The sequence below is a fragment of the Oculina patagonica genome, unplaced genomic scaffold, assembly GCF_052425735.1.
Source record: "Oculina patagonica isolate OP01 unplaced genomic scaffold, crgOcupat unplaced13, whole genome shotgun sequence".
NCBI classification, from domain to species: Eukaryota; Metazoa; Cnidaria; class Anthozoa; order Scleractinia; family Oculinidae; genus Oculina; species Oculina patagonica.
In genome coordinates this window covers 1-21,890 of record NW_027557301.1, presented here as the reverse complement: position 1 = coordinate 21,890, position 21,890 = coordinate 1, and the positions used below count along the sequence as shown (strand labels likewise).

Below are 21,890 nucleotides of genomic sequence, written 5' to 3'. Positions count from 1 at the left end.
AGGATGCTCGTATAAATCGAGAGAAACTATATCCTGTCAGGTGCTTATCTGAATATATTCTGTGGGGGCGAGGAAGGGGGTATTATTGTAGGGCTTTTTGCATTGAATTTCTTTTGGGGAGGGTTTTATTTTGAAATTTTGCGATATTCCAAAAAAAGTTCTATTACAAAAGCACCTACTTTGTTAGAGGCTATTGGACCAGGGACGCTTACTGGACATAAGGCACGTAATCGAATCGCCACAGAGTTCATTTTTGAAGGCCAATTTTTATGTAAAAATTTTTATTTGTTCGTGGAGACGAGGAAAATTGGCCAATTTTTATGTGACAAATATATTTGCTGAGAAGCTGGCGTGTTAGCTTTTATATGTGACAAACATACAAAAGAAATTTTGTGGAGACGACTAGTCACATAAAATGTGGCAGGTATTACGACAGTATTGGGCATTGCGTATGCGTTTCTGTGTATTTCTGCTGTCTAAAGTTATTACTGGCGCACTAAACTTTGACACATTGACAAACCCTAATTATTGTGCCATCCACACTACCAAATATATTTGTCACATAAAAATTGTCACATAATAACTGTCTGTGTAAACCCAGCTTAGCAGTAAGACTTATATTAAACTATCAATTGAAACAATTTTATAGAAGACATTTGCCTAAACAGCAGTGCCCCATCCTTCGCGTATTTTCTCCGTTACTTGATCAAAAATACTAGAGAAAGAACTACCAGCTTCGAACTTGGGCGTACAGCCAACAGCTTTGAAATAAAGTTGAAGAAACAAGCTACGGATGGTATGTAAACGCAGCTGTCTCTCCGAGACTTCATCTACACTCTCCGCCCTGTTGGGAAACAATAAGAGCAATATATTGTCAAAAGAAAAACTGACAGGAAGAACCAAACCAAAGTCTTATTGATTAACACTTGCTTTGGAACACTTCGAGCTCTTTGATTGGTTAAAAAATCACGTGCAATATGATTTAACCAATCAGATCAAACGTGCCGTTTTCCAATCAATCAGGAGCAAGTGACTTGGCTTACACGCGTTTTCCCGCGCTTGGCGCGGATTGCAAGTTTTGCCTCAAACTCTGATTGGCTGATTGCGTTATCCGCGTTTGCTGTGATTGGTCAGATGTACCCCGTGTTTGTTGTGACTGATCAGTGGCGTTTAGTGATTAGAACATCAATAAATCAGTTCTCTTCACTCATCTCACATGTAGAGGCAATAAAAGAACAATGAAAAATAAGAAATAGTGACTCACAAGCTTGTTGTACTGCTGCCGTGTCCTAGAGCGTTGATTGGTGAGTCCCTCACAGACGTTGTGCCATTTGGACTTCCTGTTCCGGATATTATCTGCCAACTGAACAAATGCAAGACACAATTCGTGAATCAACCCCCTTTTACGAGATAACGTTACCACTTGAGCCTATTCAAAGACCTCCGTCTTAAATAACGTATCTGCCTAACCGCAAGAATAAGTTATCAACAAGGACGAAAAAATTTGTAAAAGCGCTGGGAAAATTGTGTAAGTGAAGAAAAGTTGTGTAAACGAAGTAAAGTTATGCAAGCATTGGCCAAATTATTCTTAAATCCATCTTTTAGAAAAATAAGTAATGAATTCAGTTTTACCTTCCACATCCCACGGATGAAGAAGAAGATTTCTGAAAGAAAAAGGATATTAGGTGAGTAAAGTGTTTCTGCGACTTAACTTCAATTTACAAAACAAGTTATTGAACGAACGAACGAACGAACGCACGAACGAACGCACAAACGAACGAACGCACGCACGCACGCACGCACGTACGCACGCACGAACACACGAACGAACCAACGAACGAACGAACGCACGCACGCACGCACGAACGAACCAACGCACGCACGCACGCACGCACGCACACATGTGTACACTTACTTGATCAGATGGATTTGAATTCTTTCTTGACCGACGAGGTACTGGAAGTGGACTGGTGGACTGGTGCCGACATTCGTAATCAACATGGGAACGAGGCGGAGAATGATAAGCGGCATGTGCGCCATTAAAACTATGAAAAATAAGAGAAGATATCATACATTATTTTTTTCTCAAGCATCTCAGCGGTCCGGAATCCTGAATCCTTTAATCTGATTGGCTAATTGCGCGCGCTCCAGCGGTCCGGTTTTTCTCATCCGGACCCCGCATCCGGACCGCTTACGGCGCGAAATCATTTTGCACCTTTCAGTCTAACGAACACATGAAAGTTTCGCTCTCCAAAGACAAAAATAGCCTCACCATCCATTGTTAATGCTAAAGGACAAAAAAGCAGTGGAATTAAGGTCGCGCGGGATCCTTGCTCATTAATAAATTCATTAGCCAAATTTCTTGACGGAGTGCTATCTTGTAAAGCTTTAATTCACTACATTTTGAACATTGATTCCTCTAAAATTTAACAAGGATATTCGGGGATGATGGAATTACATCATGATTGTCCTTATACTGAGAGGTGATCGTTGTCTGTGATGTTACAAGCCCTTAAAAGTTTAACTGCAGATAATGCGATTTTGTGTCCAAGTTTTCAGCTAGCACAGCGCACCGAATTAAATGATTATATAGCCTAGTGATAAATCATAACCCCTTTTGTGCTATGGCTAGAACGAAATTTTCGATTTCAAAAACTGCTACAGGTTAATGGCTTCTAAGAGAGCAAAAATGTGAAATCTAAACTTTGAAACGTGCTATCTTCATTTTGAGAAGGAAATTTAAAAATTCGCTCTAGTCATATCACAATAGAATACATCAAGTTTATGTTCCTCGCGAATCAACTCTTGAAATTCTATATCGGCGGAGAAAACTTGGACACAAAATTGCAGGTTTAAAGGCTTCCGAAGACCTTCCGAATCAATGTTTACAACAACGTGTGATATATTCAAAGCTGTGAATCTAATTATGATAATTCCCTATGTTCCAGCGCACGTGGCACAAAGCTGAGAACAATTACTAGTAATTACTTGTACAAAAGAGTTTAAAACAAACATTCTCATGAATATTTCGTTTGTTGTCGGCTTCAGTCGTCCGGCAGTTCGTGCATACTCTTTAAATAAATATATACTAATGACTGCAAGGGTCCTGCGCGACCTTAAAGGCCTCAAAGTTCTTCAAAAGGCGAGGTATTTATTTATTTCTCAACAAAATCGAGTTGTAGTTTACCGTTCGCAGTTTGCCGTTGTTTGTTCATCTCGCAATGATTTTCACGCCATTGCGGTAAAATTCATTCGGTTTTTTAGACTCTATCTATGTGCTAAACTGCATTGTTTATCTGTCACTTTTTGCTTACGGTAAACAGAAAACTATTTACCATCATTCAAGGAAATGAGATTCTTTGATCAAAAACGGACAAATTAATTATCACAATATTGTGCCGTACGTAGACGCTACGCATCATTCAGTTTGGCACTGTTTATCAGAATAAGAATCAACGCAGAGATTATTAATTTGTTAAATACAAGTGTATTAACAGCTATTTAAACTGCTTTTCGGTCAAAGAGTATTTTTGAATCAGAAAAATAGGCTTAGCAAAGTTGCAAAGCTTCTATCAAGACTTTTCAAAACATTTAAGCTTAAAGGGAATTGTTCGGGAAGCCGAAATCGATTTAAAAGTGTTAGGTTTTGTGGCATACTTGTGCTATATTTCAGTATGACTTCATTTACTTTTCTTGATTTTCTGCAGTGTAAATTAAGCTGAACATTTCTTGGGTACGGTTCATTTTAAGCAAAGCTATTTTATTCGGAATTAATGTTTGTCTTGCTTAATGCTTGACTCTTGCTTGTCGATCAAGTCGGACTCGACATTGAAATCAAATCCGCGCGTATACAAACATATATACATACCTTTTGTCTGACCCAAGTTTTTGCGTATCTTAGGTGGTATATCGCGCTTTATTACATCGAATGGCATTATTGCTTACTTCTCTTTGTGGCTTTCTTTCCTCATTGCCAGGACAAATGGCAAAAACTCTGACACATTTTTAGAACAAAACAGCTTAAAAAAAGTCATGATACTGTTTGGGGCGGCACGTACCTACCTTTTTATAAATTATTGTAATAAAAACTAAGTATGGCTGCCCAATCTTGTTAGCCAAACGTGGTTATTCGGGGCAGCCATGCACTTTACTTTATTTCTTTTATTATTGTATTGAATGTAAAGGGTGCAAATAAAGTTGTTGTTGTTGTTGTTGTAGCTCGTATGCAAGGGAGGACCTTCCCCCTTCCGGGCTCCCACCTTCCCTTGGGTCAGATTAACAGTAAAATAAGGCACTTTAATTTATCTTTCATTATTGGCAAAATCACGGCCACATAACAATCAAGTATGATTTTCGAGCATTGTAAATGACACTTTCATACAAATTGAGAAAAACTTGAAAAAAGTCGGGCCGACGTTTTTTCAAGTTTATCCGAACGCAATCCGTTTTAATCTTCTCGAATTTGCCCATCCGTGCCTTTTTGTGTTTTTTAGTTCTTCTACAGTTTTAAGCCGTTATTGTGATATTTCAGTTGATTCAATGACCATTCGGTCAGGCCGAAATTGCCTAAAATTGCACGACATAGCCCCTTTAACTCTTAGACAGATCGGCATAAATCAATACTTTTTACAACTTGTATTACCTGGTAAATGACGATGGAGTCATCTCAGAGTCCTCTGCAATCTCCTGACCAATGAAAAAACTTGTTCTCTGTTCAGTTACACTACTGCAGCTGCTCAGGCTTGAGTTACTTCCTCGCAACAAACGATCCTCTGGAAAAAAATTAAACAGTTTGAACTCTTAAATCAAACAGACAGAAGCAAATTACTTTTTGATTTAACTGTCCTAATGTTACTTATTTTCGCGAGACTTAAATTCCCCCATTACGCAGCCTAATCGTGTTGTGGCAAGCTAAATTTTTTGGGCGAAATTTCGAAATGTTGATCCGTATTCATATTTTCATTAACAAAAGGGTCCTCTCAGAATCGGAGTTACTGATTTTAAATCATATATTTTCCAATATTTTTGATATTGAACATAACTTTCCAGGTAACACCTTCTTTCCTTACAAAGTTAAACGTTTATACGCCAAACAACATTTATGAAAGGCCTTCTCTCTGTAGTACGATTCTGAGAGAGAGCGTGGACCCGGATAACCACGTCAACTGACCTTACAATACTAATTAAAAAAAGGTTTCCACAGCGGGGAATGAAAGGGGAAATGTCACGGTATTTTAGGTAATTTTATTTATTTTTCGTTAATTAAGGGCTCTAAACTTAAAATTGGCAGAGCAAAAGTCTTGTATTGGCTAAATCACGGCCACATAACGAACAAGGACGATTTTCGAGCATCGTAAATGACACTTTCATACAAATTGAGATAAACTTGAAAAAAGTCAGGCCGACGTTTTTCAAGTTAACCCGAACGTCCGTAGCCTGCGAACAGGCTTTCCGGAGATTTCTGGAGAGCGCCGGCGACGAGGTGCGAAGCGCCGAGCGCTCTCCAGAAAGCCTGTTCGCAGGCTACGCATTCCGTTTTAATCTTCGCGAATTTTGCCCATCCATGCCCATTTTTGGCCTTTCTGTGTTTCGTTTGAGTTCTTCTACAGTTTTAAGGGTTCGTTTTAAGCCGTTATTGTGATATTTCAGTTAATTCTATGACCAGTTGGTCAGTGCCGAAATTGCCTAAAATTGCGTGACATAGCCCCTTTAAATTTCGCATCACTGATTTTTGCGACAAGGTTTATTTAGCGATTTTTTGCAATCGCCAAAGACGCGAAAATTAAGTCCAGCGAAAATGAGCAGCAACCGAAGGTAGTGTCCGATGTTACATCTGACAAACTAGACGTATCTATAAATAAAAACACTCTGTTTCTGGTATAAAAATAATTAAATGTAAGAAACAGGGTTTGTGCACTTTTTCAGGTCAAAAATTCAAGGACATTTCTAGGACTTTTCAGGACCCTGAAGTGTTGGAAATTTTGAGGACGTTTTTGTGAAATTTACCTCAAATCAAGGATTTCCAGTCTGTTGTGCCTAAAAAAAAATCGCTTATTTTGGCAGTCTTTTCATTGCCTTGAAGCCTTTCGACGTTCAATAAAAAAATCAAGGACTTTCAAGGACCGAAAATCAATTTCAAGTACTTTCAAGGCCTTGAAATCGAACTCCTGAAATTCAAGGGTTTTCAAGAAGCGTACGAACCCTGAAGAAAGGAAGCCTAACCAACCTAAAAGAACTGTACCATCAAACTGGCCAATGGAGTCACTTCGTTTGGCACAAGTTCTGAAAACGAAAAAAAGTTTAGCACTACAGTGGACTGGACACTAAAGTATTATAAATTTAATGTTAGCAAACTCGAATAGATTCTTGATAACTTTGAATTTTGAAACTATAATAACACATAACAAACTGAATAGGCACTTAAAAAATTAACGTCCCTTCACGAATATAATTAAAGAATACAAGTCAAATACCTCCTAGGTGATGAATTCACAGAAAAGTCATCTGATGCTATGTTTTTCAAGAAATTGAAACAGAAGAAGAAAACCTGAAAGAAAGGTTGGAAAATGCTGTGGTTTAGTCCCAGGGGGGGTATTCCGGCTTGTAAATGACGGGGATGATAGAAGGATTTTTTTGGGTTGGAAAATTTGGCAAGTATTTTTTTGGGTGACTTGATTTAAATAGGGGAATTTTGGGGGTATTAAAAACAAACTTAAGTGCCTTGGCGTATTTATGGTATATATTATTGCCCATCGTGCCAATTTTGGGATAATTTGACACGGGATTTTTTGGGGGGTTATTTTTGGTCCAGGGATTTTTTTTTTTGGATAATGTCGGAAGACTTAGGAATTTTTGGGGTCCTGAGTTTTGCCTCCATTCGATTATCCCCGTCATTTACAAGCCGGAGTACCCCCCTGGGGGTTTAGTGACTGCTTAATGCAGCCCTTTCTTAGCACATCTGTGGTCTCTAAGTTCTCCTGTGAATTAGGAAAAGATGGAAATTTTCAGAAAGATTGCCTGGGTTAGTTTTCCCACTCCTAGGCTGATTTCCACCTAGCAATGAAGTCATAGATAGAGTCGTAATTGGAGTCATAAGAGCACTAATGACCTAGTGAAAATCAAAAATCAGAGTCGTAAGCGGAGACATAAGTCAGAAGAGCCAGAATGTTCCATTTTCTTTCAATTCCGCTCAAGACTCTGTCGCCTATGATTCACTGAAGACTAGATTGTCCCGAGCAGAAGCAAAAGAACAAATCCAAATGCTAGTTCTCAGGCCCTCTGAGCACTTCCTTTATGCTTGAAACTCTGCTTACAACTCCAACACTTTAGTTTTTACTAGATCATGATGCTCTGCACTTCTGACTACCACTCTCAGGGACGGCGGAGCTGGGGGGGGGGGGGGGGCTGGGGGGGCTTTAGCCCCCCCACTTTTACAGAAAAAATAAAGAATTAATAAGAGAAGAGTCTTTTAAGCCCCCCCCCCCACTTCAAGTCACTAGTCAGCCCCCCCAATTGAAAAAATGCTCCGCCGTCCATGACTCTGAATTTGACTCTGTTGTTAGTAAAAACCAGCCTTTAGGAAAGTCTAGCATCATAGGCAGGCAATGCGTGCACACAGCCGGAACATTTATCAAACATCATTGGTTTTATTGGTAAAAGATAACAATCATTATTACAGTCGGTGCCCCTTGTAGATCAATACATGGAAAAAAAATTTGGTGATTGCTTGCCATAAAGTGCTTGCACTACAAGGTAAGTTGTTAACTAAGGAATTGAATTTTAGAAGTGTAGTAAGAGCCCTACCTCCTCTCCACGCTGAAGTCTTTCTGGAAGACCATGCCTTTAAAGAAACAGAAAGGTAAACATTATTCATATGTTGCATGTTTTTAAAATGTTAGAACTGCAAGTTTTCAGACTCTTTGTAGAAAAAAACTGGATAACTTGAGTTCATTTAACGAGGGTAACATACATATATAGGGGTGTGAATGGTAAATGCAAGACTTTGCGAGACGACGAGGCTGATATCTTTTCTGCAAGCAAAAAATTTTGCGAGACATGCTATTTTTGAAGGACCATTCACCACCCCTATATATATTTTACTGGTTGCCATGCAGTTTTCAATAATTTGCCCTCCCTAAATTTACAGAAAAGAGAAAAAGGAAAACGTCCTGGTTTCACAGCCAGCATCACATTTTATTGAATAACTTACCCAAATAAAAACCAATCATAAGCAATCGTAAGAAATAGAAGCTCAACAGCACTAAGCGACTGGTGAATACGACCATCCTAGTCAACATAAAAAAACAAATAATTATTAGTTACCAGCTACCGGTACGTATACAGTAAAATTATATTCCTCTTCATTCAAGTTAAATATATTTTTTTTAATATTCAGCTTGCTCCGCTTACAGCCTTATCAGCTAAGTATCATACTCAACGTTCTGCATGGTTTCACAGGATAAATGTTAAATAGGTCTTACCGCCCATAGAGACATTCTAAGAAGTGAAACAAATAAAGGAGTTCTGTCCCATCCGGATATACAGTGAATCAATAATCCACCTTCACCTTAAGTAAATAAAACAAAAGAAATAAACTTACAATTGAATAACCATGACTCTCACGGAAGTTCATCACATTTCTAAATGCTAACACTTATACATTCCTTGGGAGCAGTGCTCAGTTCCTGTCTATAATGGAATGAATCTATTTTCATAAATTTAAAATCTTGTTGTTGACTTGAAGTTATGTATTTCGCTTCTCGTTTCCGGCTTGGAAGTAGTAGCACCGGGCTCCTGTGCTTTGCACTCACTGCTCGCTCTTTGCACTCTTTGAGTTCGACTTGTTCAGGCCTAACTTGTATGACATAAATGCCCGATTCCCTCTATAGCGCACGCCTGCAGGGAATCTCACACATGGTTTGATGAATACAAGAGGGAGGGACAGAGAGAAACGGCCATTAGGCCTGAACAAAGTTTAATACCATAGGCCTGCAATATGTGTAAAGGTTGACAGCTTCAAATTAAAGCTCTCAAGAGGGTCAGGAGCAGCTTTTGCACGGCCTCACCTGAATGGCTCACTGCCCAACAAGAGAACAATAAAACAAACAACAGAAACAATGCCCCAAGCCACAAAAACAATCACAACTACTACACTTCAGGACCAGTAGAATTAAAAGTTTATAAGAGCTCCAATACTACAGTAACTAAACCACATTGCACCATCTGTATGTATGCATTGCATGCTTAGACTTCTAGGTTCTAATTATTTATTAATATTATTTTGGCCAACAGTTTTATTGTTTATGAGCTACTTACCATCTTTTACACAGGCAATCAGAAGATGAAGATAGTTTTGAGTTAATGTGACAAGGTCCCATGACTAGTGCAAAAGAGAAACAAATTCAAATTGGTACTACGAAAACATTGCAGTATAGCTATTGAACTAAATGCAGGAATAATAAAAATAATATCCCATTTTGATCAGTTTATATGCTGTAGTGAGAGTTGTAGCTATGTTACATTTCTTGCCATAGTTTTAGGGAACATGCAGGCAATGCAGTCACTTAAAGTTTGCGTATCTTGGCCCAAACTCAATTGACAGTTCAGGCAAAGTTTAAAAGTCTTTGCATTTTAAACTGTCACCTGCAACTATAAGCCTGAATCATGGATGTCTTTAAATAAGAATAATTATAAAAATAAATGAAACCTGACCTGATAATTGTTCCATTCTATTCCTTTGTGATTCAGTAATAAATCAGGAACACTGAATTTGGTGTCAACATAATCCTACAAAATGAAGAAAATGTTTTAAGAGGACGGGATGGTTCAATATAAATTAACTAATAAATGAATAAATGTAAATTACATTAGTTTACCTGTTGCCAGTTAAAATGTAAACCATCTGCATTGTACTCATTGTCTTTAAAATCTCTAAAAAATTCACAACCTAATGTATTTGAAAAAAAAATACTGGAATTAGGATAAATTTAGCAATCATAAATCTATATTGCACTACACATTTCAACTGACTTAATGGTTGAAATGCAGAATTCATTCTCCATAAAATGTGGATTTTTTGTCCTATAACCCGTTCTTATATATCAGTGTACCAGTGCACTGTCATCCCCCCTTTCACATGAAGTGGAGGGGGACAGGGGGCAGGAGCCTGGGAGAACAGGGGGAAGGAGCCTGGGGGGACAGGGGGAAGGAGGGGTAGAGGAATTAGAATTCCCAAGGTGGTAGGAACCAGGAAAAAATTAGGAAAATTTATTGCAACATTGCACAACATTTTGTAATAGAAATGGCACAAAGAGGTCGGAACCACTAAGGAAGGGACAGAAACCTGGAGTACCCGGTAATTTAATGTACAGAAAGCAGGAAGTTCAGACCCCCCTGTCTACCCCTTGTTTACCATTCTGGAACTTGTAGGTACTAAGTATTATGTTGGACAGATTACAACAAATATCAGATACCTGGATAGGGAACAGAACACAGACAGAAGTCTGAGTAGCGCTGTATCTTGTCCACTTTCTCTGATGACGACACTCTAAGGATAGAAAGGATAATCCATTAAGTTGCAATCTCATTTATCTTTGTCATTGAATTACAGAGAGAATACTGATCACAAAATAATAAAGCCAGAGTGGCTTGCTTAAAACACTTTATCATCTAAAGGAGATATCTGAGAGCGGAATTGATTAAAAAATGTAATAGATGGTCATCCTGTAATTTTAAACGAACTCATAAAAGATACCAAAATCTTGTTTAATTTGTAGGTGTCCTCCCCCCCCCCTCAATAAGTGTCTTACAGGGAGTTTTCCCATGTGCACCTTTTCTTAGCTATTATAAATACTGTCACATTAATGATAACAATGTGAATACATTATGTACTACAGTTGTTATAGTGCATACCTCATCCCAAACTTGACTTTCTTTTTCTCCACCATCAAGTCACAAATATACTTGACTCTCAGTGTCTTGAGCAATCGGATGTCCTGCCCTCTGATGCGGTCAAACAAGTCATAGTCTCCACTACAAAATAGTAAATTATAATAACATTAAACTTTGCAAGGAAGAATCCCAAAGAAAGGCTATAATTTCATTTGATTCAACTCAACTACGTGTATGAGGAAAAGTGTAGGGCATTGCTTGACTGACTCTCTCCTTCAATCAAAGAACCGATGGCCCATCAGATAAATAAAAAAAATATAAATTTATATGTAATTGACCACTCCCCGAATGGGGCTTTTCAGGGCCAGTATAAATTAACTCAGTCTGAAACAAATATTGTAAATGAACGTAAAATGATTAAGAATCCCAACTAGCAGGAGGCAGACCAGTTGGCTATTTACAAGCGAAGCCGAGGAGTTGAATTCGGGGCTACCGAAAATAACACCAGCTAGTGGTCAGAATGGGACTTGAACCCGCGACCTCCGGATTTCAAGTCCGGCGCTCTAACCACTCAGCCACGCTGCCTCCCTGAGATAAAACTCTTTTCATGGTTAACTATTAACATCTAGAATAATATTCACCTTGAGTACAGAGGACCTGTACCATTCACACCATTAAGATCCTCAAGTGGGTCATCAGGGATACTTTCCCCACCTACAACAAACAGAAGATATAAGTAGCCTTTGCTGCCTTCAAAGTGTTATGATACTTTCTATAATGTTATCTAAAACTAGTCCACTCTTATAATTACCAGCAAAAAGGAAGTCATATCCAGATCGACCATAAATTTCCGCTCCTCCTGATAATGTAGCTGATCTACAGATATTCTAAACAATGAAATTAAATATAAAATTAATCATTAACTGTCTTTATACACCTGAGGGGAGAGAGGCCCTACAAGAATGCATCCTGTAGTCAAGAGTGTGTCTTGCTCATGAGCACAATGCAATGTCCCTGGCTAGAGCTCAAAACCAGACCACTTGGTCCAGAGTTCAGCGCACTAACCATTAGGCCATGTCCGCACCTCCTTGTGGAAGGGGTAAAGTTATTTTCTGGAACATTATAGCGGAGCTCCTCAGCGGCCCGAAGGGCCGCAGAGCGGAGCCCCATACCCATAGAAAATCTACAGAACTGGGAAAACCATGAACTTGAGTTTTCATGGTCATCATGGCTAGCGGCATGGCTTGCGGGCCCATACGTTGTACGTACGTACGTTGTGCAGTCTAAAAATAGATTAACCCAGGAGCCTGATTAACCCTAACCTCTTTGATACTGGGCATCCAAGTTATGGTCAATTAACAGTTGTCAATACAAGCTGTCCGCTCACCAGCATCACAAGACCAATCGGGTGCTTAACTCATTGAAGTCACGTATTTTTTAAAGTTGACCGCTGACGGGAAAATGGTTTTTCTATTTGAACGCAGGCTCAAGTCCTAATTTTTTTTTAAGGTCAAGGCAGGGCAAAGTAAATTACCTGTGAGCTCCGCTTTTAGGCTAAGCTAAATCTATTTAATAATAACCAGAAGTAAGACGTTAACTGGCTTACAGGATTGGTTTGGAAAACCTCACCTTTCCTTCAAAGAGAATGACTGGTACCACAAATCTTGATCTACATCGAGCAAATCTGGCCTTCACGAAAAGATCTTTAAGTTTCTTTGCATCATTTGCTTTTTGGCTGTAGATTAAAGAATGTTTACTATCAGTATTTTTTTCATTTTAACATATTTTCTAAAAATACCTACAACTTATTATAATTAAACAATTCTATTTAGGTTCACAATGGATTGTGTAATAATATTTTAAGACTGTGACTCAGTATAACAGATGAGATCTTAGAATATGTTGTGGATACACAGAAAATTTTAATTAATTAATAAAGCTGTAGGACTTCAGCCGGGCGCCACGTGGGAATATTAGAATTACCATCAATTTTAAAACAAAAAGAAATCATAGAGGCCTATAAAATTTTCCGGAAAAACCGTAAAATATTAAATTTTTTATGAACTTTCAATTTAAAATGAAGTTAATTAAAGACATTGAAGGCCGTAAATGTTGCACACAATATTTTAATAACCCGAAAATGTAAGAACTCTTTAGAAATTTACGGTATATAACTTTTCGTCCAATACAAGTACCTGCTATCGGTCTTTTCCGATTCATTGGCATTCAGTTTTGACTCTAAAATTACCAGTTTGAGAGGATAGTGGCCGCAAAGATCGCCATTGTTGTTGGTTATAGTCTGCAAGTAAACAAAACAAGTCAACGTGATGACCCTGAACAATACAAACACACAAAACGTTTACAAAGGCAAACGACGTGGAGAATTCTACAGCCCCGAACAATATCAACATGGGACGTGTGTATACACATCAACCAACCGTAAATTTATAATCCTTCGCGAATAACTGCAAACATTTCTTTTGAATTCCCTCTACCTGATAAGACACAAATAAGAAAAGACAAATAAATCACGAATTATCAGATCGAAAAATGAGTAAAAAAATATAAGCTTAATTTGCTGAAACAAATCCATTTCGTATACAACAAGAAGTCACCTTTGAATTCGTATCGCGCGTTCTAAACGGGTATTTCGAGAAATAATGCACTAATTCCAACAGCTCACTCCGCGATACCTCCTCATCAAAACTCATAAGTGCCCCCTCGTTCTAAAAGAAACTAATTAAACGCAAATGAAGCAACCAGCTTTCCACCCGGAACCATCTTTTCCGCTGTTTTCCGCTATGTGATAGTCGCGTGCTTGTTTACGTTTCCGCGGTAGTACGCATGCAACCTGGCGACAAACTGCTGGCTGTAAACCTCTGACCCAGGTCAAAGCGGTCAAAATAGGTTCACTTTGCGCAAATGTGGCAACTGTTTAGAGGTTGAGGGAGAAAGAAACGACCATTTTTTCGGGCTTAGTACAGAAAATGTTTAACTATTATGTTACTTTGTAAGTTTTACTCGACTAAGCTGAAAAGGTCGATAACTAAAAAAAGGGAGAGTGCTTTCGAAGCCAACAATTTTTTTTAGCATTGAGACAAGTTTCTCAGTACAGCCACAGCTCGTTTCTCTCATGAAAGATAGACAGCAGAACAGGCTGTTTTAATATGAGGACAGAGCACCAAGTGCAATGCACTGCTTAGTCGCACAATAAATCTCTTGCGACTCAGGGCCTCTTCACATTAGCCCGGTTTACGGGCTGTCTCCTTTACCAGGACGGATTTTGACGTCTGTTTATATGGAAAATTTTAGCCCGGTTGACGGGGATAAAATTCAAGAAACGAAACCAAAATGGCAACACATAAAGTTGCATCTTTCGCGACTACCGTAGCTTTATCGACCCTTGTAACTTGACTTATAAAGCAAATTCGCATATTTCATATAAGTGGAAATAGATACAAGGCAAAATTGTGCCATTTTGACCGCCCAGTGACAAAAGGGAAGCTATTTTCCGGCTGGTCCGCCTTCCCATATGAACACATCAAAAATTTTACAAAGAAAATAGGATATGAAGGGGCTCCCAAAATTGTGTAGTACGTATGTATATTTTTACAAATCATGCAGTATTTTGGCAAGCCAAAATACAAATGACGAGTAAAAATGTACGGATCAATTTAGGTTTCTGGGAAACTGCTCACCTACCCCTCCCCAAACCTAACATTAACCCTTACTTATCGCTTTGGGCAAAATGTTAGGTTTGGGGAGGGGTAGGTGAGCAGTTTCCCAGAAACCTAAATTGATCCAAATGTACAGCGATACTATATACTACACACTAAAATGTCTAATGAGATTTATTATCCTACGATTTCTTTCCCCCAAAACGCTAATTTGCTACGTTTTATAACCTTCCGCGCGGTCGGGAGGAATGAGACGAGTACAAATATTTAGTAAATAAACCCCTTCAGGCGGCTGGTATATTGGAGGATAATGCCCGAGGCTGAAAGATTGTCGAAAAATGAACAGTTGGCCGAGATGCGAAGCTTCGATGGCAACTGTGATATTTTGAGGACAATCTCTCAGCCATGGGCATTGTCCTCCAATATACCCACCACCTGAAGGGGTTTATTTATTTTATAACCCTCCGATTAATTTCTACAACGCGCTTTATCGCCAGTAAATGTATAGGAAAAACCCTACGTAATAAACCCGGCGTAACTGTGGTTGAAACAAATGTAAGTTAATTCAGGTTAACGTGATTTTTTAACTCTGTGATTTCATTAAAAGTTAGAATTGAATAAGGCGACTTCATTCGTTTGTTTTGTGCTTGCCTACAAAATCGGGGGACAGATATCAAATCGGACGGGGTATATTCAATGGCCCAATGTCATCTCAAATAAAGATCTCTTTGAACGGTGTAAAACTAAACCAATGGCTACCATCTTGATGAATTCGAAGAGACGCTGGAGGTGGATTGGCCACGTCGCTCGCCAGGAAACTTCCATTGCAAAAACCGCCCTGCACTGGACGCCAGAAGGGAAACGAAAGAGAGGTCGCCCAAAGATCACATGGCGACGGACGGTTGAGAAGGAAATAAAGGAGATGGGGAAGACCTGGGAGGGCATCAAGTTCATGGCAAGGGACCGCCAGATGTGGAGGGAGCACGTTGCTGCCCTACATGCCACTTTGGCGTAATGGGCATGAGTGAGTGATATTCGCTGATACCCGTCGTCCGATTTTGGGCTTTCCTTACTTTTAAGGGACTCGCGCTATATAGGGAAAACAACTGTCTAAATTCTCGCGCAAAATGGCGTAAGTTAATGGCGAATTTATTAAGAATGTAGTCACGTAAAATCAACGGTAAGGGAATTTACTTTTATTTTACAAATTTAGAACGAGTAGAAGAAGGACATTTTTTCAAAATTAACAAATTTAGAACGAGTAAAAGAAGGCAATATCTCGCACTCACAAATCAAGAGTCATCGTAGCGACCTCTGTACATACAAATTTCTTCGTTCGTTACAGAAATCGCGTCGTCTAAATTCGTCATTTACACCATTTTGCGCGAGCATTTAGAAGTCTTTTAGACAGTTGTTTTCCCTAGAAAGCCCGATTTTGTACCACGTGATGCCTTTTGTCCAATGAGCGCGCGCAAAAATTAATGGGTGGGTTATAACGTGAGATATTTGCAGGGCCGTAAGGGCAAGGGCAAGAAGTACGACACTTGCCTCGTCTTGATTTTAAAAAAAATTAAAAACAAAATATGTTTCATTGGGAAAATAATCCCCAGTTGAACAGGATTATTTCATTTCAAGAAACGCCTCACGAAAAATGTTCAAGAAAGAGTTTCAGAGCTTCTAGGAAACCAAATTTCTGGGGGGGGGGGGGGGCATGCCCTCAGAACCTCCAAGCAAGATCTTGACACGTCTATGCAAAAGGTCTGGTTACGGCCCGATTTGTTCTAGTTTCGCGCGTTACTTGTACTCTGCGAAGCAGAGTTGGAATATAATCATATTTACTGTTATTGGTCATAAACCTCAACGAAGAAACGAGACGGCGAAATAACCCGCCCAATAGAATATCTGCTCCACTTGTTTTGCTCATCACTTCTTTATACACCTAGTCCAGTACAGGTAAGTCTCAGTTCGGTGTAAAACCAAATGCTATTTTCAGTTTTAACAGAGCCAAGGTCGGAAGAGATTTCGGCGAAGAATGCAATACGACAGTACGTCAATTTAAAAGGGCTACGTCACGCAATTTTAGGCAATTTCAGTACTGACCATCAGGCCCCTGTTGCTCAAAGGGTGGATAACACTATCCGATGGATAGCGAAGTATGTTTTGTTAGCATTTATCCAGTGGATAGCGAGTTATCCGGTGGATAGTGTTATGAACAATGGCCCCTGGTCATAGAATTAACTGAAATATCACAATAACGGCTTAAAACTGTAGAATAACGCAAAAGAAACACTGAAAGGCCAAAAAGGGACATGGATGTGCAAAATTCGAGAAGATTAAAACGGATTGCGTTCGGGTAAACTTGAAAAACGTCGGCCTGCCTTTTTTCAAGTTTATCTCAAGTTGTATGAAAATGTCGTTTACAATGCTCGAAAATCATCCTTGTTTGTTATGTGGCCGTGATTTTGCCAATTAAAGATTCTGCTCTACAATTTGAAGTTTACAGCTCTTAATTAACGAAAATAAATGGAATTAATTAAAATACCGTGACCTCGCCCCTTTAATGAATCAATGATTCCATTAGCGTCTGTTGGATATGAGATGACTATCACCAACTCGGCGCCTCGTTAATTAATTGTAACCTCATATCAACGCACCCTCACGGAACAATTGTTTATAAAATTGTTTACATTTGCAAACAAATAAATGAGACGGTATATATTTTTTTACACAAGCGAGTCTCATTTATTTACAAGACAGATGAAGAGACCGTCACGCTCACATTTTTAACTTACACTCCGTGCCAAGTCAAGAACCCTTAAACGCATTTACATGTAAAAGAAAATGCGTTGAATATGATGCTTCCAAGAGCGTATCTAATATAAAACAGTTTAGTGCATGAAAAAAATACAAATATATTACATATTTTTCAAGGTTCGCGTATCTGTTGCGGGCATAAATGCAGACATGCGCGAGACTGGATATCATTTTGTTACTAAACTAGGAATTAATACATCTCATTTAAATGTAAGGGGGAAGTGGTCTCTCGCTCCTCCTTCCTTGTTCTCAGGTCCCTCAGTTTAAGTCCACACTAGTGGCACTTGAAGAGTTTCAAAGTCTTGCTATCCAATCAAATATGTTGCTAACATTCACGTGCAATCCTAACGTTGCTACGTCAACCACTCCGACGAAAACTGCGAGCTTAGTCTTTCTCGGGAACTTGATGACTGAAAAAAAGAGAACATTTCTCTCCACTGTGACGTCATCCCTCGTTGTAGTTCAGCTGACAGGTCAGCGACAACCATGGGCTCAGAAAATTTTGACTTCATGTACGCAACCAGCAAGCAGTCAAGTTTAGAAACTGTTCAGTACCGGTACTCGAAATTAAAAATAAAAATCAGTCATGGCTTTTGCTCTATGCGTCCAAATGTTGGCCCAATACTAATGTAATTGGACTCCATATTAGGGCAGTGTCACGTTCAAAGGAGGTTCCCTGGGGCCCAGGACTTCGCGTGCTATATCACACGAGTGGTGCTGGAGAAAATGTGTGTACATTGTTAATTTATTAATTAACTATTTCCACACAGGTTTGTTGCTGCGGCTTGTGGCTGTGCTGGCGGCAGTTGATGCTCGGCTCGCCGATGACACTCCTGACCGACTGGACATACGGGAACTTTGACGACCTGCAAAATAACAACATTATTAATAGAGAGCTTAAGTCGGAGACTGGGCCTGAGTTGTTTTGATTGACAGTTTGATATGTAATGAGACTAGTAATGTTCAATCGGCTTCTTTTGATATATTAAAATCACTGTAGCGGGCCTGGACACAGAAATGAATAAACATGCGTAAAATTTCTTTGTGTGTCCTCCCCTCCTCCCCAGACGCATTTCCGTCGCGTCTCCACCGGACAACGTTCCGGCTCGCTACCAAGCCAAATTTTAATATATCGAAGAAGCCTATGCCATGTAATTTGCGCTTAGTGGTGTTTTGTTTTCTCGAATGAGAGCCGTGATGGAATTCAAAATGTGAGAGATTAAAATCCTTAAACGTCATTTATTCAATTTTGTTGCGGAAATTGGAGGCTTCCCGACAAGCTCAAGCACAGACGTTTTAAGAGCCACTGGACTTTTACTAAGTTTCCTTTTCTTTTTTTTTTTTTTTTAACTTTTTTTCCGTGACTTCGTTTTAAATGCTAAAAAGGGGGCTTTAAACTCCTTCGAGGAGGTGGAAATGCGCAGTAGCCTTCCACGGTTAACCGTCCGAGGCACAAAAAGGCCAATAGGTCACTGCGCCGCCCACAAAACATTTGATTAAATTCTGTACTAATGTAATACATTTTTTTAAAATATTTTTGTTGCGTTGTGCCAAAACTTACTGTCCTGACTCAGAAGTTCATCGTCGAGTTTTCCTTCAAGTTTCATCAGATCTGAATCCATGTCAAAGAGAGAACGTAACACAAACATCTGTTATCAACTAGAATAAGCAAACTGAACGTCACTACAGTCAGCTGAATTGAGTGAGCCCACGATTTACAGCAAAAGCGTTATAGCGTTGCTAAGCAATACAAAACCCCACTGACATAAGGACTTTGGGCGCGCATGCAAGCGTCTTTAGATACCTCATTCAAATACCTCATTCCCTGTTGTCCTTAACTAAAATTATTGATTATAAAAAATATATATATGATATAATACTGACTTCTCTCGGCCGCTAATGGCATCAGTTGCAAGTTTTTGATTCAAATATTCTTGACCTATTTTTCGCAGGCTTTCCACTGAAATTCACTAGATTTAATTTTATATCTTACAGTACAGTAATAAAGTCACTCAAACGTTTATGTAAATAGCCTTGACATTCTGTTTATCGATATTCAACGGTCAATAATTTGCCTATTTACAAACAGTTCTTGGCAAAGGATACCCTCTGGATAGAACCATTTCTGATCAGCGGCACCGGCAGGTGGAGGCCTGGGTCGATTTGCACTGTCTGCTTTCCCGGATGACTTTCGTGAGGGGGGAGGGGTGGGCCAGCAAGATTGTGGCACTTGGCCTGTAAGTAGACCTTCAGGGAACTTCTTGCACAGCACTTTGAGACCTGCAAAAAAGTTGTTTCTCAGAAAACTAGGCAAACAGACAGGCTTAAAAAGAGGTCTTCTTAGGACTTGCGCGCTTTCGCACGAGAAACGTTTTCGTATATATCGTATATATCTTGACGGATAGTGTATTAAGTTTATGAGTTCGAGTTTGAGTTTGAGCATAGTTGAGCTGGAATTTCGCATTCGAGTTAGAGAATAAATAAAGAGTAAGAGTCAAAACGTTTTTATTTTTTTTAAAAAAGTTCTGTTTTAAGTTCAATGACGATAAATCTTAAATAGTGTTACTCTTACCTACATACGAAAGTTATCTCTAACTTAACAACCCTAACCCTAAAGAGGCTAACGGACTGCTAATGAGTTGACCAAAGTGTTATATTTTAAAAAAAAAAAATTAGGCTAACCTGAAAGCTTTTGACGTTAACTGTAGTGTTTTTCAGGCTAGAAATAGTACCTTGACGTTTTAACTCCAACTCGATTTTTAACTCAAACTCACAATTTCCAACAAGAACCTCGTAAAATAGATAGACCCTTTGACGGAGTACAAAATACTCATCTTACCTCCCGATAACATGAACACATTATCGACTTCTCTCTGCACAAATGTTGTTGCTGCGGCTGGCGCTAGTCTCTCGTCCTCATCGTAAAGAACAATTATCTTCCCTAGTTTATTTTTCTGTTGATTAGTTTTTTGAAAGTTAAGAAGTATACGCTAAAACTACAAAACGTAAATAGATATACGGTAACATTTAAATCTACTACAGGCCCGCTAAACGAGTAGACATGTTTCCATATTAAATTGTTTCCTCGTTTTTCCATGGTTCCATGTCGCGCCGAAGCAGGGAATGTTTCTGCGGTGTAGCAGAAGCAGATTTTGCTTCTTGGAGACAAAAATTGTCGCTGGAAACATTGCTTCCCAAAACATTGGGGAAATTAAACATGTGCGCTACGAGTGTTTCCGGAAACACGTTTCCTCGTTTTGCAAGATCTTATACATCTACCTTATTCTTACTAATTTTCGCGAGTACTTTTTTCGCGATTTCAAAATAATCGCGAACATTAATACGCGCAAAAAAAAACGCGAAATTTAAACACGCGAAAAATAATACCATATTTTGTATCAAAACAAAACAAATTTTAGTAAATGTTTGAAACGGCAACTATCCCTTTGACTTGTTTTAAAATATCCCCTTCCTCTGATTTCCGCTTTCTTCAGCTTGTAAATCGGCCAAAGCCTTTTTAGTATACAGTCACCAAAGTTTCCGTTTGCAGGCTCCTTGTAGTTACATTGAACCAGACCTTTGTATATTTCCAGTAGTTCCTTAGTCTTTGACGACTGATCTAAAAAACACTGACAAAATAGCGAAATTTAATACACTTTTGCTCTAATTTTTCTTGCAATCGCGAAAATAAATACTCGCGAAATTTGGCTCCCGAATTTTCGCGAAATTGAGTTCGCGCGAAAATTAGTAAGAATAAGGTAAATGTACTACATCAGGTTCCAATTTAAATCAACAAGATTGTTTCCTCACGAGAGGCAAAAAAAAATTATACATTTGGTCGTGGATATGGGAAACAATTTTTCTATTGGAATCATCCCTTCTTTTCCTAAAGATTTCGAAGACTACAAGTATTTTTCAATCTTACTGACTTAATCTAGGAAAGTTTTTTCTTTACATACAGACAACGAAGTTGCCCAGTTCTGACATTTTCAGTTCATTATCTGCTATCTCCTCTGTTACGTGTATACCTGGAATATAATAAACAAAACAGTTCATCATTAAACAAAAGAAAATTCACGCGAATCAAGATGTAATATTTCCGGCTGACGGAAATTTAGGCGAGTGGCACAAAGAAAACACTTCTGGTAATGACAAAAGAAACAGACTTTGGAGTAAAGCAAACAAAACATGATATAGATTATTAAAGTTACTTCAGAGAGGAACTTGAAATCTTGTGAAACATCGATTTCAAACGATCAAAATATAGAAAACTGTTGATAAGTTTTTCGATTTCTTCTACGTTAGGGCAGAAGTTCGAATTTTGGTCCAAAAAAAGTGTAAATTAGTGTTAAGGAAATTAAGGCGCCACTATTTAAAAAGCATTAAAATAAACGCAACATAAATTAGCGCACATTTTGAAAATTCGCGTGAATTTCTCCAAAAGCTCATCAAGAAAGTACATGATGAGAACAATGTTATTGTTTCTTTCAAGAAACAAAGTAATTTTGG

The 21,890-nt window shown here is 38.8% G+C and overlaps 2 protein-coding genes across 3 annotated transcripts; both read right to left on the bottom strand.

Annotated features, from left to right (window-relative positions):
* Positions 1–264: 264 nt before the first annotated feature.
* On the bottom strand, positions 265–13,718 carry LOC144639779 (phosphatidylinositol-3,5-bisphosphate 3-phosphatase MTMR14-like). Of its 2 annotated transcripts, none has more exons than XM_078499072.1 (21): positions 13,506–13,718; positions 13,329–13,385; positions 13,086–13,189; positions 12,520–12,625; positions 11,702–11,777; positions 11,532–11,604; positions 10,912–11,031; positions 10,473–10,546; positions 9,876–9,946; positions 9,712–9,786; positions 9,316–9,379; positions 8,481–8,566; positions 8,210–8,286; positions 7,804–7,840; positions 6,474–6,547; positions 6,227–6,282; positions 4,643–4,772; positions 1,916–2,045; positions 1,633–1,664; positions 1,265–1,363; positions 265–844 (listed from the first exon to the last, which is right to left on the bottom strand). In XM_078499072.1, the coding sequence occupies exons 1-21, from the start codon at positions 13,599–13,601 to the stop codon at positions 661–663; spliced, it is 1,821 nt and encodes a 606-aa protein (XP_078355198.1). In that variant the 5' UTR covers positions 13,602–13,718; the 3' UTR covers positions 265–660. The 2 variants fall into 2 exon arrangements, with proteins under 2 accessions (XP_078355198.1, XP_078355199.1); XM_078499073.1 differs by having other exon boundaries at positions 6,242–6,282.
* A 4,270-nt stretch (positions 13,719–17,988) lies between these two features.
* Positions 17,989–21,409, bottom strand: LOC144639782 (centrosomal protein of 41 kDa-like; the record flags this gene model as incomplete). Its single annotated transcript, XM_078499077.1, has 5 exons — positions 17,989–18,247; positions 18,943–18,993; positions 19,488–19,661; positions 20,221–20,335; positions 21,345–21,409. Coding segments are annotated over 5 exons (515 nt in total), but the record flags the coding sequence as incomplete, so codon positions are not given.
* Between the last annotated feature and the right edge of the window lie 481 nt (positions 21,410–21,890).

Bases quoted from the DNA above. Each gene is read 5' to 3' on its own strand.
- LOC144639779 (XM_078499072.1), bottom strand. From the start codon at position 13,601: ATGAGTTTTGATGAGGAGGTATCGCGGAGTGAGCTGTTGGAATTAGTG. The intron at 6,283-6,473 runs GTATTTGACTTG...TTTCGTTTTCAG, and splicing joins GTGAATTCATCACCTAGGAG to AACTTGTGCCAAACGAAGTG. The intron at 845-1,264 runs GTGAGTCACTAT...GTTTCCCAACAG, and splicing joins GGCAGCAGTACAACAAGCTT to GGCGGAGAGTGTAGATGAAG.